This window comes from Amblyomma mixtum, chromosome 2 (genome assembly GCF_055824585.1).
Source record: "Amblyomma mixtum isolate Tamu chromosome 2, ASM5582458v1, whole genome shotgun sequence".
NCBI classification, from domain to species: domain Eukaryota; kingdom Metazoa; phylum Arthropoda; class Arachnida; order Ixodida; family Ixodidae; genus Amblyomma; species Amblyomma mixtum.
In genome coordinates, this window is record NC_143013.1 from 117552712 (window position 1) to 117568257 (window position 15546).

Sequence of the window (15546 nt, forward strand, 5' to 3'; positions counted from 1 at the left end):
CATCGGTGGCATCGGCGACAGCACCGCGCCCGTGGATAAATATGGAGGTCCCCTCCTTTTCCGGATATACGGACGAGAAATCAGACCACGAGTTTTTACAACTAGAGGAGTACCAGACGGCTCTGGGCGCCCCAGATGACGTGATGCTAGGGGAGGTCCTGCTTGTAGCACTCGTCGAGAGCGCGGCGCGATGGAGGCGCTGCCAGCCGACCTTCCAGTCGATGGCGGTCTTCAAAGACCGCTTCCGCGCCGAGTTCTTGCCGCCTGACTACGAGCGCCGGATGCTGGAAGAGCGGGACCAGTAGCCACCGGCCGAGTACAACGACGAGGAGCGGGCCGGTCTGTGCTCCATCTGCGGCACACTTGTTGTGCACCGGCTCAGCCATGAGGCCGGTGCGCTGCACAAAGCGCGCAAGGAGGCGGCGGAGAAATGCATGGCGGCTGCAGCAGCTTCCCCCGCTGCGCCACTGCGGCCTCTGCAGAGGGGCAGCCCGCAGGAGGCGGTCCTCCGCATCCTCCTGTCCAGCCGGCCAGAGCTGCTGTCCCCGGCGGCCGAGGAGCTCTGCAAGGCGCTGCCGCCAGGGCCCCCACTGGAGCCAACCCATATAAAAATGGTCTATAGATAGTCTATAGACTTATTGATTCTATTGACTTCCTATAGATATTGATTTTTGTCTATTCATACTCTATAGACAATCTACAGAAAGTCTACTAAAAGTGTGTGGCCGTAAATCTATAGATTGTCTATAGACTGTCTGTGGTATTTGTATTGCCTATAGACTGTTCTCTAGGATTTCTCTATAGACAGTCTATAGACTTTATAGACGGAAGTCTATAGACACTCTATAGACTGTCTCAAACTTTTTTGTAAGGGAAGCGCCCCGCTCCCGCAGCAGACAGGTGGTCAGCTGATCCAGCCTGTGGTGAGCGGCCCCCCGCCGAGTTCCTCTCCCCTCTTCCACGACACCATGGACGCCGACCCGGACCCGAAGGTCGTTGAGCGCCTACTGGCAGACCCTGGGACGGACGTTTGAGGGTGGGGGGATGTAGGGCCCTCTCGCGGCCCCACTCAAATCCCGCGCCGCTCACGGCGGGTACTCTCGACCACCCTTTCTCACGAGTGGGGCAGGAGGAGCCGGGCTACGCGGGGGAGCCTATTTAGAGAGGGTTCGACCACCACAGCGCCCGCTTGACACCTGCCGCGAAGACCACCTGACCCTCTGCCTCAACGACGCCCGTCCCCTCTGCCGCGACACCAACAATGTGAGAGCAAATCGCTTTATTACAGAGAACTGGCTCGAGTCACTGTCTGTGCGTCCTCGCGCAGAGGAATCGCCCACAGAGGGAAACGACACTGTAGCCGAGGTGTAAGAAGAACTCGGGTCTTATTATCAGCCGGCCGTCAGACCGCGCGTCCCGCTGGTCGACGACTGCCCGTGCACACAAGCACGCATGTGCTTATATCGAGATACAGACAGGCGATCGGCACGTGGCCGTGAGTTCGCGGTTTGCTTATCGTGATACAAACACTACATAAAATTATGTCCAAGAACCTTGGACTTGAACGCTATCACGTCATACCCTTAATTAAGACAGAGCTTAAGTGTCCCCTCCAATATTTCGCTGTCTGTTCCTGCCTACGCCTGCCACGGTTGCCACGCAGTTAAGCCGTTCTTCTGCTGGACACGATGTCGAAGGTCCGAAAACTGGGTCCGGCTGCTGCTGGTAGAGAAGGCCGAAAGGCACGAATGCCTTCACGCTGAGATTTCAGGGTTCGTTAAAGAACCCCCTGTCTATCCACCTCAAATCGATCCACTATCTGAAGTGTTGCCTTCTTCTACGGCAGGGGCCTCAAACATCTGATGCTACGCCAGTCGTACTGTTTGCTTTTTGTCTTCCGCGGGCCAGTATGCGTAAAGAGAAGGAAGGTGGAGAGAACCAAGGCTTAAAAAACTCAAAAAGTGAAGTAAAAAAAATGATGGTGGTGGTGGTAAAAACTTTATTGGATGCATTGGGGTGGGTTTTAGGGGAGGGTGGAGGGTTTCACTGCTCCCTTGCCTCTGTGGTAGTCCTTATTCGGGGACACCATTGGCGGTAGCCGCTGCCCGCGCTCTTTGAACCAGAGCCCTCGGGGATTCCAGGTCCAAGCAGGTGGACAGGGTCGCCCCCTAGCCTCATCTTGTTGGCTGATTTATTCTCTTTGTTCCCGTATTTTTCTGGCATGCATATATACCATATGAGCGCTAGCTGTTTTCACGGGTAACCAATAGGCCCAAATTCACGCCTTAACAAACGATATGAGTCTGCCCACGTGTCACAAAACTTACAGCACCCCAAGAAAGCTGGGTCTATGTGTTTTAAAATCACGGGGCTTAGAAATGGCCCCGTTTACAGCCTTCTGAGGTGTCGTTCTTCAGTTCTATCCAGGCTCTTAGTGGACTCTGGGAACGCCTTATCATAAGTTGGATAGCAGCATCCCACCGCTGCCCTTTAATTACGGCTCGGGTAGCGTGACCAGTTGTGATGCAGGGTAGAGTGGTTGGGCCGGGTAAGGGGCGAGGATGGATTGAAGTTGACATTTGGAACGAGAACAAAAACAGGTTTACTGACACTTTGAAGAAACTTAATTACACATTGTACAAAAGAGCAAACGGTGAAGAATTAAAAGTTCATAGCATCGACCGACTGGATGAGCCTTGTCGCCAAGGCCCAGAGCGTCCGTTCTCACTTAGGGTGCTGGTTAAATACCCTAAGGCTCCGCCCCTTCACCAGGCGGTGGCCAATTAAATACGTCGGCACAGCACAGCAAGCGGAGACACTCGTTGCAGAGTCCACGTGGGGGAACTGGCGAGGAGGAAACACAAGTCCGCAGCTTTTTCGCACTGTGGTGCAACATACGTGTCTCTCGAACAAAAACAGGTGGGGCGCGCTGGCGCCGCGGGCCGCCACTGTGGCTGGCTCTCTCCGATTCGAGCTGGCTCCTCTCAGACACGGTTTAATCCCTTCTTCCCCTGTCGTCTGTCTATCGTCGGTCGCTTCTCGCGGGGAACCAAAGGGAAGGTCGTTCGCACCGAGCCGAGTGTGGGAAGAACTCCACAGGCCACTTCCCAGCCAGTCATCCTTTATTTAGTGGGGTCATCGTGGGGTCAAACGACCTGTCGAAATTGCCGCTACTGCTGCCACCACCGTGATCATCCCGGTCGATGGAATCTGCGCCTAAATATCTCTTCGGCTGGTTTACATCCCGGTCATGACAGCCTACCTACTGAGGCGCGGATATGATTTGATGCGGATTCGGTACAGGAGTGCCGACAGAGTCCGGGAATTCACTGGAACTTCGCAGAGGAGAGACGCTCGGGGGGCTGTGTGCCCAGCCTCCTTCCTTTCTATTCCCTGGTGTCCGGACATCCCTACCGATTCCTTTGTTCTCTGAATTGAGCTATGTTGTTGCGTATTTGCTGAAACTTTGATGGAAGCGGCGCTCTTGTTCCCCATATATAATTTCCACAGTCGTGTTGAGAATCAGAGTGGCGTCGGAGTGAGTGGCTGCCAGCGCTAACGCCACTTCCTCGGATAACGCAACCTTACTAGTTTTCATCGAATCCATCCACTTGCTTTCCCTCGTGTAAGATCGCGACGGTGCTGATGCCCTATTTCGTAGGGCCCGGCTCGTTTACATAATACGTGCCATTTTTGCTGCCGTAATTCTTCTCTATAGCTCTAGCTCTGGCTTCTCTCCTGCCTTGATTGTGCTCGGGATGCATGTTTTTTGGTACTGACGTAACTGGCAGTTTGTTTCTCCGGTCCTTGGAAATACTCCTCTGTACTCTGTTGTGGGTGGCAGCGCTATTTGCAGATCCTCAAGGACTCGTCTTCCAACTTTGGTCGTTGATAGCTGCAAGATTTGGCTTGTTTAATGAGCTTCGAGTGGCGATCGTCCAGTGTGTTATGCATTCCTAGTTGGTGAAGGCGATCAAAGGACGTCTTGGAAGGGAGTACAAGCGCCTTCTTGATGGACGCTCTGAATATTGTCACGTTGTAGTGACGGCAGTCCAGCGGTCCGGAAGACACCAGAAAGACTTGCAAACGAAGCTCTTTATTTGGGCTGACTTGCGCCCGCAAAAGAACTGAATCACTCGGTGGCGGCGTAAGCAACAAGCGTGCTCGTCAATCGTCGAACTACGAATGCCCGCTAGCTGCTAGCGGCATCGTTCAATTTAAAGCCGGCAAGGAAACTTCGAGATAACAGGTCGAGATCATCTAGTGTAATCTGGAAACACGTAGATGCAGCTGTTCATGGCTGTGAACAATCGAGATTAGACCGGTCGCTTCTCGCGTCACGAACAAAAATGATAACACCCCTTTTCTGCGGCTTTGCGCGAACTAACGGACGCTACAATGATACGCGGCATTACCCCCCTCCCAAAGAAGCATCGTCTCGATGCTTTAAAATGAAAATAAACACGGAGAATGAAAACTTAGAGTCCTTTAGCGTTCATAATATGGCTTCAGGCGTACGACATGTACGACTTCCGGGAGTGTGCGGCGTCGCTGAGATGCTGTCGTGCCGTCGGGGATGACTTCATAGTCGAGGTCACCGATGCGACGGAGAACCCTGTACGGGCCAAAGTAGCGTCGCAGCAACTTTTCACTCAGTCCACGGCGGCGAACTGGCGTCCATATCCAAACACGATCAGCTGGTTTGTAATGCGTGTCTCGTCGGCGCAGATTGTAGCGTCGGGCGTCAGTGTGCTGCTGGTCTTGAATGCGAAGCCGCGCAAGTCTTCGGGCTTCCGGCTACCTTCCGATGAAGGTAGGCGGCGACGTCGAGGTTGTCTTCGTCGGAAACGTGCGGGAGCATTGCGTCGAGTGTTGTCGTGGGCTTCCTGCCGTATACCAGCTGGAATGGGGTAAACCTGGTTGTCTCCTGGACGGCAGTATTATAAGCGAAGATTACGTAGGGCAGAATGGAGTCCCACGTCTTGTGTTCGCCGTCGACGTACATGGAGAGCATGTCTGCGATGGTCTTGTTCAGACGCTCTGTGAGTCCGTTGGTTTGTGGATGATAGGCAGTTGTCCTCCGATGGCTTGTCTGGCTGTAGTTTAAAATGGCATGCGTCAGCTCCGCTGTAAATGCCGTTCCTCTGTCTGTGATGAGCACTCCGGGGGCACCGTGTCGCAGGAGAATTTGTTCGACAAAAAATTTTGCAAATTCTGTTGCGGTACCCCTAGGCAACGCTTTTGCTTCGGCGTAGCGGGCCATGTAGTCGGTGGCCACGATGATCCACTTGTTACCTGATGATGAAGTCGGAAAGGGGCCGAGGAGGTCCATCCCCATTTGCTGAAAGGGCTTAGTTGGCGGTGGTATGGGGTTCAGGAGTCCGGCTGGTCTAGTCGGAGGCGTTTTGCGTCGCTGACACTCACGGCAGGTTTTCACGTAATGGGAAACGTCGGTAGCTAGCCGCGGCCAATAGTACTTCTGCTGGATGCGGTGCAACGTGCGAGCAATCCCGAGATTCCCTGCAGTCGACTCATCATGATATGCCTGCATAATTTCTTGCCTGAGATTTTTGGGTACGACAAGAAGATGCACTGTCCTGTTGGGCGCGAAGTTCTTCTTCAGGAGGACATTATTGTGAAGGACGAAGGATGACAGTTGGCGCTTGAACCCCCGGGGAGGCGATGCGGTCTTGCCTTTCAAATAATCAACTAGGCTTTGCAACTCAGGATCCGAGCGCTGCTGCTGCGCGAAGCTGCTGGCGCTTACCAGTCCTAGGAAAGCGTCGTCGTCTTCCTCTTCCGGTGCTGCGTCTACGGGGGCTCGCGATAGGCAGTCTGCATCGGAATGCTTGCGGCCAGATTTGTAGGCTACAGTTATGTCGAATTCTTGAAGACGCAGGCTCCAACGAGCAAGGCGGCCGGAGGGATCTTTTAAATTGGCCAGCCAGCACAGAGCATGGTGATCGCTCACAACCTTGAATGGTCGTCCGTATAGGTAGGGGCGAAATTTGGACGTGGCCCAAATAATGGCGAGACATTCCTTCTCTGTCGTCGAATAGTTGGCTTCGGCTCTCGACAGTGAACGGCTAGCGTACGCGATAACTTTCTCCAGTCTGCCATTTTTCTGAACGAGTACCGCTCCTAAGCCCACACTGCTTGCATCGGTATGAACTTCGGTTTCGGCGTTTTCATCGAAGTGCCCGAGCACAGGAGGGGACTGTAAGCGGCGCTTCAGCTCGTTGAAAGCTTCCTCTTCCGGCCTGTCCCATTTAAAAGGCACGTCAGCCTTGATAAGTTGGGTCAAAGGTTCAGCGATGCGCGAAAAGTTCTTGACGAATCGCCGGTAATAAGCGCACAATCCAAGGAATCTGCGTATAGCTTTCTTGTCATTAGGCTGTGGAAACTCTGCGATCGCAGCCGTCTTCTGGGGGTCTGGGCGAACTCCATCCTTGCTTACGACGTGATCAAGGAACAGCAGCTCCTCATAGGCGAAGTGGCACTTCTCTGGTTTCAGGGTCAGGCCTGAAGACTTGATCGTTTCGAGCACTATCCGAAGCCTTCTGAGGTGGTCTTCAAAGCTTGAGGAGAAGACAACAACGTCATCTAAGTAGACTAGGCAAATCTGCCACTTCAAGCCTGTGAGCACCGTATCCATTACTCGCTGGAACGTCGCTGGGGCAGAGCAGAGGCCGAATGGCATCACCTTGAACTCGAAGAGTCCGTCTAGCGTGATGAACGCAGTCTTTTCGCGATCTCTTTCGTTGACTTCAATTTGCCAGTAGCCGCTCTTCAGGTCCATCGATGAGAAGTACTTAGCGTTGCACAGCCGGTCCAGTGTATCGTCGATGCGGGGGAGGGGGTAGACATCCTTCTTCGTAATGCTGTTCAAGCGGCGGTAATCGACGCAAAAGCGAAGGGTGCCGTCTTTCTTTTTCACTGGGACTACTGGTGCTGCCCAGGGGCTCCTTGATGGCTAGATAACGTCGTCACGAAGCATTTCCTCAACTTGCTTGCGGATAGCTTGGCGTTCTAGCGGCGATACGCGGTAGGGGCTCTGTCGCAGTGGTCGGGCGTGTTCGTCTGTGACAATGCGGTGCTTGGCAAGCCTCGTTCGTCGCACATTCGATGCTGATGAGAAGCAATCGCTGTACTTTTGAAGACGACTGCGTATTTGGTCTTGTCTGCTCAGTGGTAATGCTGGGTTGATATCAAACGTTTGTTGATGGCGTTGGTCAGATGGTTCTACGAGTTGGTCGGGTAGGGCAAATGTGTCTCTGATGTCTGCCAGCTCGTCGAGGAAAGCGATCGTCGTACCTTTGTTTAGATGCCGGTATTCTTTGGTGAAGTTGGTTTGCAACACCTGGGCTTGGCCATTTCGGATTTGGGCGACTCCCCTTGCGACGGCCAGTCCTCGATCCAGGAGTAGCTGGGCGTTCCCCTCGACGACGCCTTCGGCAGTTTCGATGTCTCCAGACGACGACACTTGATCGGGGCGGCACGCTCAATGCTTCGTCCAGGACGTTTAAGGCAACGTGATGAGTCGCTGTCGTCGCTGCAGATATGGCTTTGTCCGTGGAAAGCTTGACCGACTTAGATCGAAGGTCGATGATCGCTCGATGTTCATTCAGGAAGTCCATTCCCAAAATCACGTCTCGCGAGCATTGCTGTAGGATCAGGAAGGTTGTCGCATAGGTTCTCCCGTTTACACCAACTCTCGCGGTGCAGCGTCCTGACGGCGTAATCAGGTTGCCACCTGCGGTGCGGATCAGCGGGCCATCCCAAGTTGTTGTTACCTTCCTGAGTCGGACAGCGAGTGGGCCGCTCATGACAGAGTAGTCAGCTCCCGTGTCGACCAAGGCAATAACCGCGTGACCGTCGACCGTGACTTCAAGGTCACTTGTTCGCGTTCTCGTATTGTACGTTGTCTTCGGTGTCCGATCTCGGCTTCGTCGAGTAGTGAGGCTGCGGTGGGCGTACTCCGATGTTACTTCACTGGGCAGCGGTAAAAGCTTCAAGTCTGGCCGCGTCGTCGTCGTCGGTGTTGTCGTCGTAGTTGAGGCATGGTCTTGCGTTTTCGTCGGTGGAGGATCTTTGTCGTTGCGCTTAGAAGCAACCTCACCTCCAGAGGCTGCTTTATTCAGTTTAACCTTCGGGGGCTGGGGGAGCGTCCACGCACGGCGTAACCTCGGCTAGGAGATACTAAGCGCGGGGACGTACGATGGCGACGGGGAACGTGATAGGCGGCTCGGCGATGAGCATTCTTCCTGACGCTAAAACTCTTCGATTTCGGCTGGTCGCTGGCCGGGTCGGGGTCATGGGGCGTCGTAAGAGAACCCTCGGATGCCCAGTCTTCTGTATGGGCAGTGCCGGAGGACGTGACCGGCTTCGCCGCAGTGGAAGCATAGTGGGCGGCGCTGGTCGGGAGTTCTCCACTCGTCGCATTTCCTCGGCTGTGTGCGACGCTCGTAGGACGGGTGGGTTGGGGCGAGAGGGCGGCGGTCCAACGCAGCTGGCTGAGGGAGATAGGGGCTTGGGTCCCGTCGTCGAGGTGCAGGACGGCGCACAGCTGCGGCGTAAGTCATGGCTGGGGGCTCCATAGGCTGCGTGGTGGTCGGCGTCACACCCAAGGCCTGTTGAACTTCATCCCGGATGACGTCTGTGAGCGATGAAAGCTGGGGCTGCGTTCCCGTTGGCAGCAATCGTCGGATCTCCTCTCGAACAACTTGACGGATAACCTCCCGCAGGTTATCGTTGTCCAGGCAGTTTGCTGAGAAAATGCGCTGCTGGCGGTCATACTGGCGGGCTCGGGCATCAAGAGTTTTTTCCATAGTGGATGCCTCTTCTACAAATTCCGCGACGGTTTTCGGTGGGTTCCGTACGAGGCCCGCAAAGAGTTGCTCTTTAACTCCTCGCATAAGCAGCTTGACCTTTTCTTTTTACTTCATGCTCGAGTCGGCACGCCGGAAGAGACGCTTCATCTCCTCAGTGTATACTGCAACGGCCTCGTCTGGGTATTGTATGCGAGACTGTAGCAGCTGCTGGGCTCTCTCCTTTCTCACGACGTTTGTGAAAGTCTTGAGAAGCTGCTCCTTGAAGGTTTCCCAATCCGTAAGGCTAGCTTCCTCATTCTCAAACCAGATTCTTGCTGGTCCCTCCAAGGCGAAGAAGATGTACCTAATTTTTATGGCGTCGTCCCAGTTGTTAAAGAGAGCCACACGGTCGAACTGCTCCAGCCATTCTTGGGGGTTTGCGCCAGGCGAAGCGTCGAAGGTTGGTGGCACCCGGGGCTGGTGAAAAATGATTGGAGTCGTCGTCTGGGGCAAGCTCATGGTGGGCGTTGCTACTGGCTTTCGCTTCCGTGTAGGGTCCGGCAGAATCCCGAACTCAGGTGCGTCGCCTTGCAGACGTCGGCTTGCGCGGTGGACTGGACTAAGGCCCTGCGGTAAATGACTCAGAGGGCTGGCGTCACGGCTTGTAGGGGGTGTCCGGTACATGGAAGGCTACCCAGCACCTCCACCAGATGTCACGTTGTAGTGACGGCAGTCCAGCGGTCAGGAATACAACAACAAGGATTGCAAACGAAGCTCTTTATTTGGGCTGACTTGCGCCCGCAAAAGAACTGAATCACTCGGTGGCGGCGTAAGCAACAAGCGTGTTCGTCAATCGTCGAACTACGAATGCCCGCTGCTAGCGGCATCGTTCAATTTAAAGCCGGCAAGGAAACTTCGAGATAACAGGTCGAGATCATCTAGAGTAATCTGGAAACACGTAGATGCAGCTGTTCATGGCTGTGAACAATCGAGATTAGACCGGTCGCTTCTCGCGTCACGAACAAAAATGATAACACCCCTTTACTGCGGCTTTGCGCGAACTAACGGACGCTACAATGATACGCGGCAATATTACGTCTAATTTCTTGTCGCTCTGGTCCAGTTTTAGGTAGGACACTGCATATATGTTATTCTGCATGTGACAAAAGCCTGCACCAGGCGTAACGTCTCCTTTTCCAAGAGTCCACCGTGCTTGCCAGATACCCTCCCAATCATCCTATAGTCGGATACAACTTAAGTCTGCAGTGAAGCTCCGCCCACAATCAGCCTCGTTGTACATAATTCCTCCACGACGGAAAAGTAGTCCGCTGCTTAAGCGTTTCTTGTTACCTAAACAAGAAGCTTATCACAAGAAAAAAATTATGAGCTTTATAATTTTGATGCATGGATTGTTTGATATAGTCAAACGTAAAAAACTGATTTCGTTTACTGTTGCGATTGGCCAGCGGAGTAATACAGAACGCCGCGGACCGCGGTCCAGTGTTAGCAACTGCAGTTTTTTTTAAGTTGTATTCTACTATAGTGATTTGTTCGCATTTGAATTTTAGTCTGTTAATCGCTATGGCTTTGTTACGTACGTTGTTTATTTGTAGCATTAACACGCAGATGGTTTCGGCCTCCGAGGCCTGAGTTCGATCTACGTATAATTGAATTTTACTCCGATTTTTTGTCCCTCGTGATGTGAAGGAGTTCCTTTGCAATCCTTACGATTTGTAAATGCGAGAACAAGTCTAACTGGCTCACTGGGTCAGTGGACACATATAATCACGCTGTGTATGGCCGGTGGCGTCCACCTACAAAAATTTAAGCCATTCCTTTTCTCAAAACTAGCGGAAGGTATAGACTCCGATGATTTTGAAGAAGGACACATAACACACCACCGGATGGTGGTGGTGGAAAAAATTATTTAAGGCTAGTTACAGGAGTGGGGATTGGCCTAGTTCTTGTAGACGTCCCTAGTTCTAGTAGATCTCCCTAGTTCTAGTAGAGGTCCCTAGTTCGGGACCGCTGTGGCTTCCGGGGCAGCTCGGGCCCTAGCCACGAGAGCTCTCTAAGGTGCAGCAGCCGAGCAGGGCAGCCTCCCAGCTCTCTCGGGTAGGTGAGGGGAAGGGGGGTAAGTGGGGTTAGAGGGGAATGCCCACATCATGTGGTACACGTCCGAGAACGGGTCAGTGGACACGTCAACCAACCGCCGCGGTGGCTCAGTGGTTAGAGCGCTCGGCTACTGAGCCGGAGTATCCGGGTTCGAACCCGACCGCGGCGGCCGCCTTTCGATGGAGGTGAAACGCAAAAGGTGCCCATGTGCTGTGCGATGTCAGTGCACGCTGAAGAGCCCCAGGTGGTCGAAGGAACGGGAGGGAAAACTTTATTTTACTCTAGTGCTTTTTTTCTGCGGTTTTGGGGCATCTTCAGAGACGTTCTCTCCTTGGTTGTATCCCCAGGAGTCTTCTCTGTCGACGCCGTCCACCTCTAATCAATGGTCGGTTGCCCGCATTCCAGGGCTCCGCTGGCAACTTCCGCCCTTTGAGCTTGCTGTACCAGACCTTGTTGGTCTTCACAGCGGTCGCTGGACAGCAGAGTCTCCCAGCGCTCCGCACTCAGGTTTTGTATTTTGGGGAACACGTCTATGTTCTGGCAGGCCCATGTAATGTGGTATAAAGTGGGTTTTTCCTCGCACCAGGGACATTTGTCCTCGTATATCGTAGGGTGCATTTTGTTTAGTATATGTAGGTTAGGGTAAGAGCCTGTCTGTAATTGTCCCCAAGTGACAGCTTCCTCTCTGTTGAGAGATTTGTGCGGCGGGGGATATCGCATTCTTGTGCCTCTATAGTTTTCTAGTATGGCCGAGTATTCCTTGGGTGCTGGTGCGAGTTCCGCGGTCACGTCGGATGCTCGGAAAGTAATGTATCTTCGAGCTATCCTGTCGGCCTCTTGGTTCCCTGCCACCGCCGTGCGTCCCGGTACCCACAGAATTTTGTATGTGGTCTTGTCGTTTTCTTCTCCGTGGTTCTTAACTCTGTCGCTCGTTGCGAGGAGCATTCGGAGCGCTTGACGACTTATCCTGCCATTCTTGTAATTTCGGCAGATTGTTTGAGAGTCCGTGAGTATTGTTAGCGACCGCCCTGTTCTATAGCCCTCCGCCACCGCTAGACCAACGGCTATTTCCTCGGCCACTGCAGCTGTGCAGTCTCGCATAGTTGAGGTGGTCATTTCGCGTAGAGACGAATAGACCACCGCGGCCACTGCGATTTTGGAGTCTCCTCCTCTCCAAGACGCGTCTACATACACGGCAGTGTCTTGAGAAGCGTTGTTTTCTCGATGCATTCGGCCCTCGCTTCTCTTCTGCCTCGGTGGATGTTGGGGTCCATGTTACTTGGTATGGCGCCACCTTGAGGGACTTGCGAAACTCGTGGGGATCGTTTCCGTTCTCGCCATTTTTCTCGCTAAAAAATTACCAAACAACAGCCACCGTTCCTCCGAAAGCAACCTTCTTAAAACTGCAGGCAGACGCTCATTGGTTGAAATGAGAGCCAGGATCGAGGGCTGCGTCGTGCACTCACCCTTCCCCATGGTCGAGATACCTTGCTGCTCCTTCTACGCCGCCGCCAAAGAGGCACTTCTCAAAGATCCGGAGAAGCCAGCGCTGGTAGGTGAAATCTATTAAATCTAAAGCACGTTCATTAAAACGAGGGAACGCACAAAGTCACGGGTTGACCCCCCCCCCCCCCCCCAAAAAAAATAAACAAGGTGCTTACTTCATTCACTGTTTATATTGAAGACGCCAACACTGGACTAAGGAAACCTTTAAGGCGTTGTGTTTTCTTATGTTTTAATGCAGTGCTAAGCTTAGTAAGTGTTCATGATTCCTGTAATGTAGTTAATGCACATCATCAGAGGGCAGTGAAGAGGTCAACACTGCACTAAGGAAACCTTTAAGGCATTTTATTTTGAAATGAATTTAAGCCCACAAGAACACGCACACAAGAAGAGGAAACACACAGGACTAGCGCCTGTACTGTCTGTTTCCCCTTCTTGTGTGCATGTGCTTGTGCGCCTAAATTCATTTCAAAATAAGCTATGCACCGTCTAGCCCAAACAGAAGTTTTGTTGCATTAAGGCATTGTGACTCATTATGCTTTCCTTTTTATGCAGTGCTTGGCTTAGCAAGTGCTCACGATTCCTATTATGTAGTTAATGCACATCATCACACTGCAGTGAAGGCACTGTAGGCTACAAGGCCGGTCCTTTAAGGACTGACCAGTATTCAGGAAATGAGTAGGCATAATAAAACGCAGGCGGATGGCGCAGTCATGGCGACGCGCAGGGAGCTCTTCGTGCGCATGCAGCGCTATGCGGCGGGCTTTCAGAAGTGCGGCTTGGGTCCTGGCCACCGGGTCTGCGTCCACCTCTCGTTCAGCGTCGACAGCTTTGCGGCCATGTGGGCATGTGTCTTCGCAGGGGCGAGTGTAGTGCTGGCAAAAACATCCCTTACCGAACGTAAGTGAATCGTGCATCGGATCTTAGCGTAATCTCATCGGCACTAATGAACGAAAAATGAGCGGAACGTAATTAGTCTTTGGTGTGGGTTGACAATTCACCACTTTCTTAGCGTAACGAGACGCGTGTTGTTGATAAGTCAGCAGCAGGGCGTCACCACGTCTATTCTTTTGGGTCCAACGTTCTCGCACATGCGATGGAGGCTTACACGAAAAGGCATGCAGCATGATATAGCCTCCGGCCCGGCCATTACCAAGCCCGCAAAAATGTGCATCTACTTAGCTTAAGGAAAGGTTGCAGGGCAAAGCCATCAAAAAGATAGTAAATTTATCGGTGTTTCTGAGTGAGAGAAATGAAACAAAACGAAAGCACGTAACAGAATTAACTACCGTCTAACGCATCAGATCACACGAGAATTATGCTTAATTCGCGCCTAAGCGGTCGGCTCTCCCTTGGAAGGCCGTTACCATGCGTCCGAACTAGGATAATGTAAAGGGCGCAGGGTTTCCCTGGCTGGGAAGTGGACATAAGAAAAAAAAGCACAGGGACATCTAATTCCATTATGCGTTGGCAAGGAAATAGCAGCAGCAGCTGTTGATAACTGGAGGTGACGTCACTTCTAGTCTGATGACGTCGCTTCCGCCCAGCCAATGGGCGAATTTAATGACCGACGACGCATTTACATGCGATAGCGTTATAGCTGTCGCACCAAAACCCCGCCGATGTTCGCTGTCATGAATTCGCTTATCGGTCGAAAGAGGTCACGTGACCAGTAGCTATCGGTCGCCGTAATCACAATAAACACAGGTACAAAATTACAGATTGACAGATTACTGGAAAAAGAAATGGAATAATGCGCTACGAGGCTATTCGTACAAAAGGAGAAACTAAATTAAAAGTTTATGAATTTGCAGACTACCGACGAAAGTATTTTCTTAACGTAGCACGTTAAATTGTTTTGTTAGTTGCACAAGCAGTCTGAACATTATGGTGTTGTACCAAGAGTGTCCCTTTAGCACCACTTAGTCTGCACACTGTCGTATGCTCAGTATACAAGGGCACAATGTTTACAGCTGATAATATCCTGCATAGCCACAAACATTATCAATCATTTACTTCAGTATTATAGCAGAGAGTTTTTTACAAAAATCACAGGACGGTTACAAGTTTGTAACGTGAAGAATTCAGCGTTAGCTGGCATGTGATGGCGAAGAAATGGAGACATATTAGAGTTTATATATTAGAGTGGGTACTCCAGCTATTAGGCTACCGCAGCTGCGGCCTAGAGGCTACAGCGTCTGTCTTGTATGCGGACGGTGCTGGGAGGTGCCGGAAGTGTTGGGTGGCAGGTGCTGGGCTTGTAGATGGAAGGTGCTTTTCTACCGGTGGGTGCCCGGCGGATGGTTTGCGGACGCCGACGTTAACGGCGTAAAACTGATGAAAGATACAATAGCACCTGACGCAATATAAATCGGTGGACTTCTAGCTGGTGCTGTCATCAGTCCCGATCCAATAGCTTGAATGCAAACAGACGCAGGGGTAGTAAAGGTCATTCAGCTGTATCTCATCGAAAACACCCGCTGCTAATCTGAAAACAGCATCTACGCGCGAGCCAGCCGTATCGTTACCCTGCGATGTAGCGTGGACAACCTGTCTGAGGGAAGCGATTCGTGTATTTTCTATTGGCATGTGAAGGTGAACTACGCTATCAACTCAGCGACAGCGACAGCACCCATGTCTTGACAGAGCCCGCTTTTGCTGAGAAGGCCGCAAAAGCAGCGGCGTCTCTACAAGTCAAGGTAAGTGGAAACAATGTAAAGCATGCATAAACGTTTACCTATTGTAAACACTATCAAAAAAGAGTAGAGAAAATTTCCACTGTCGCAACATATCTTTTGTTTTAGGCCACACCTTGTAGATACAACTGAAATTCTTATAGTAACAGAAGTGTCTGCAGTATTAGCTGTTCCTTGTAGTATAGCCAGAACCAGTTCTGTCGTGAGAATATGAGGCCTCGCAATACCGCAGAAAAGCTTGTCGTTACAATAGCACAAATCGCTTTTTGTCCTATTCCAGGCCTGACTCTGCCGTATCCTTCAACTGGGAATGCACCAAATGAGTCTTTCCAAGAATATTTTTTCTCTTTTACCTTCGCGACTACCGTAAAACACATGACTCACCAAAATACTTCAATACTCATGATAAGATAACATGGTAC

General features: G+C 52.0%; 1 protein-coding gene across 1 annotated transcript in view; it reads left to right on the forward strand.

Annotated features, from left to right (window-relative positions):
- Nucleotides 1-12354: 12354 nt before the first annotated feature.
- LOC149360704 (uncharacterized) overlaps nucleotides 12355-15546 on the forward strand; it is a 30012-nt gene continuing 26820 nt past the window's right edge. The window contains exons 1-3 of the mRNA XM_089567896.1: nucleotides 12355-12477; nucleotides 13127-13328; nucleotides 15024-15127. Coding sequence (XP_089424022.1) covers nucleotides 12355-12477; nucleotides 13127-13328; nucleotides 15024-15127 — 429 coding nt within the window. The remainder of the gene's footprint in view (nucleotides 12478-13126; nucleotides 13329-15023; nucleotides 15128-15546) is intronic.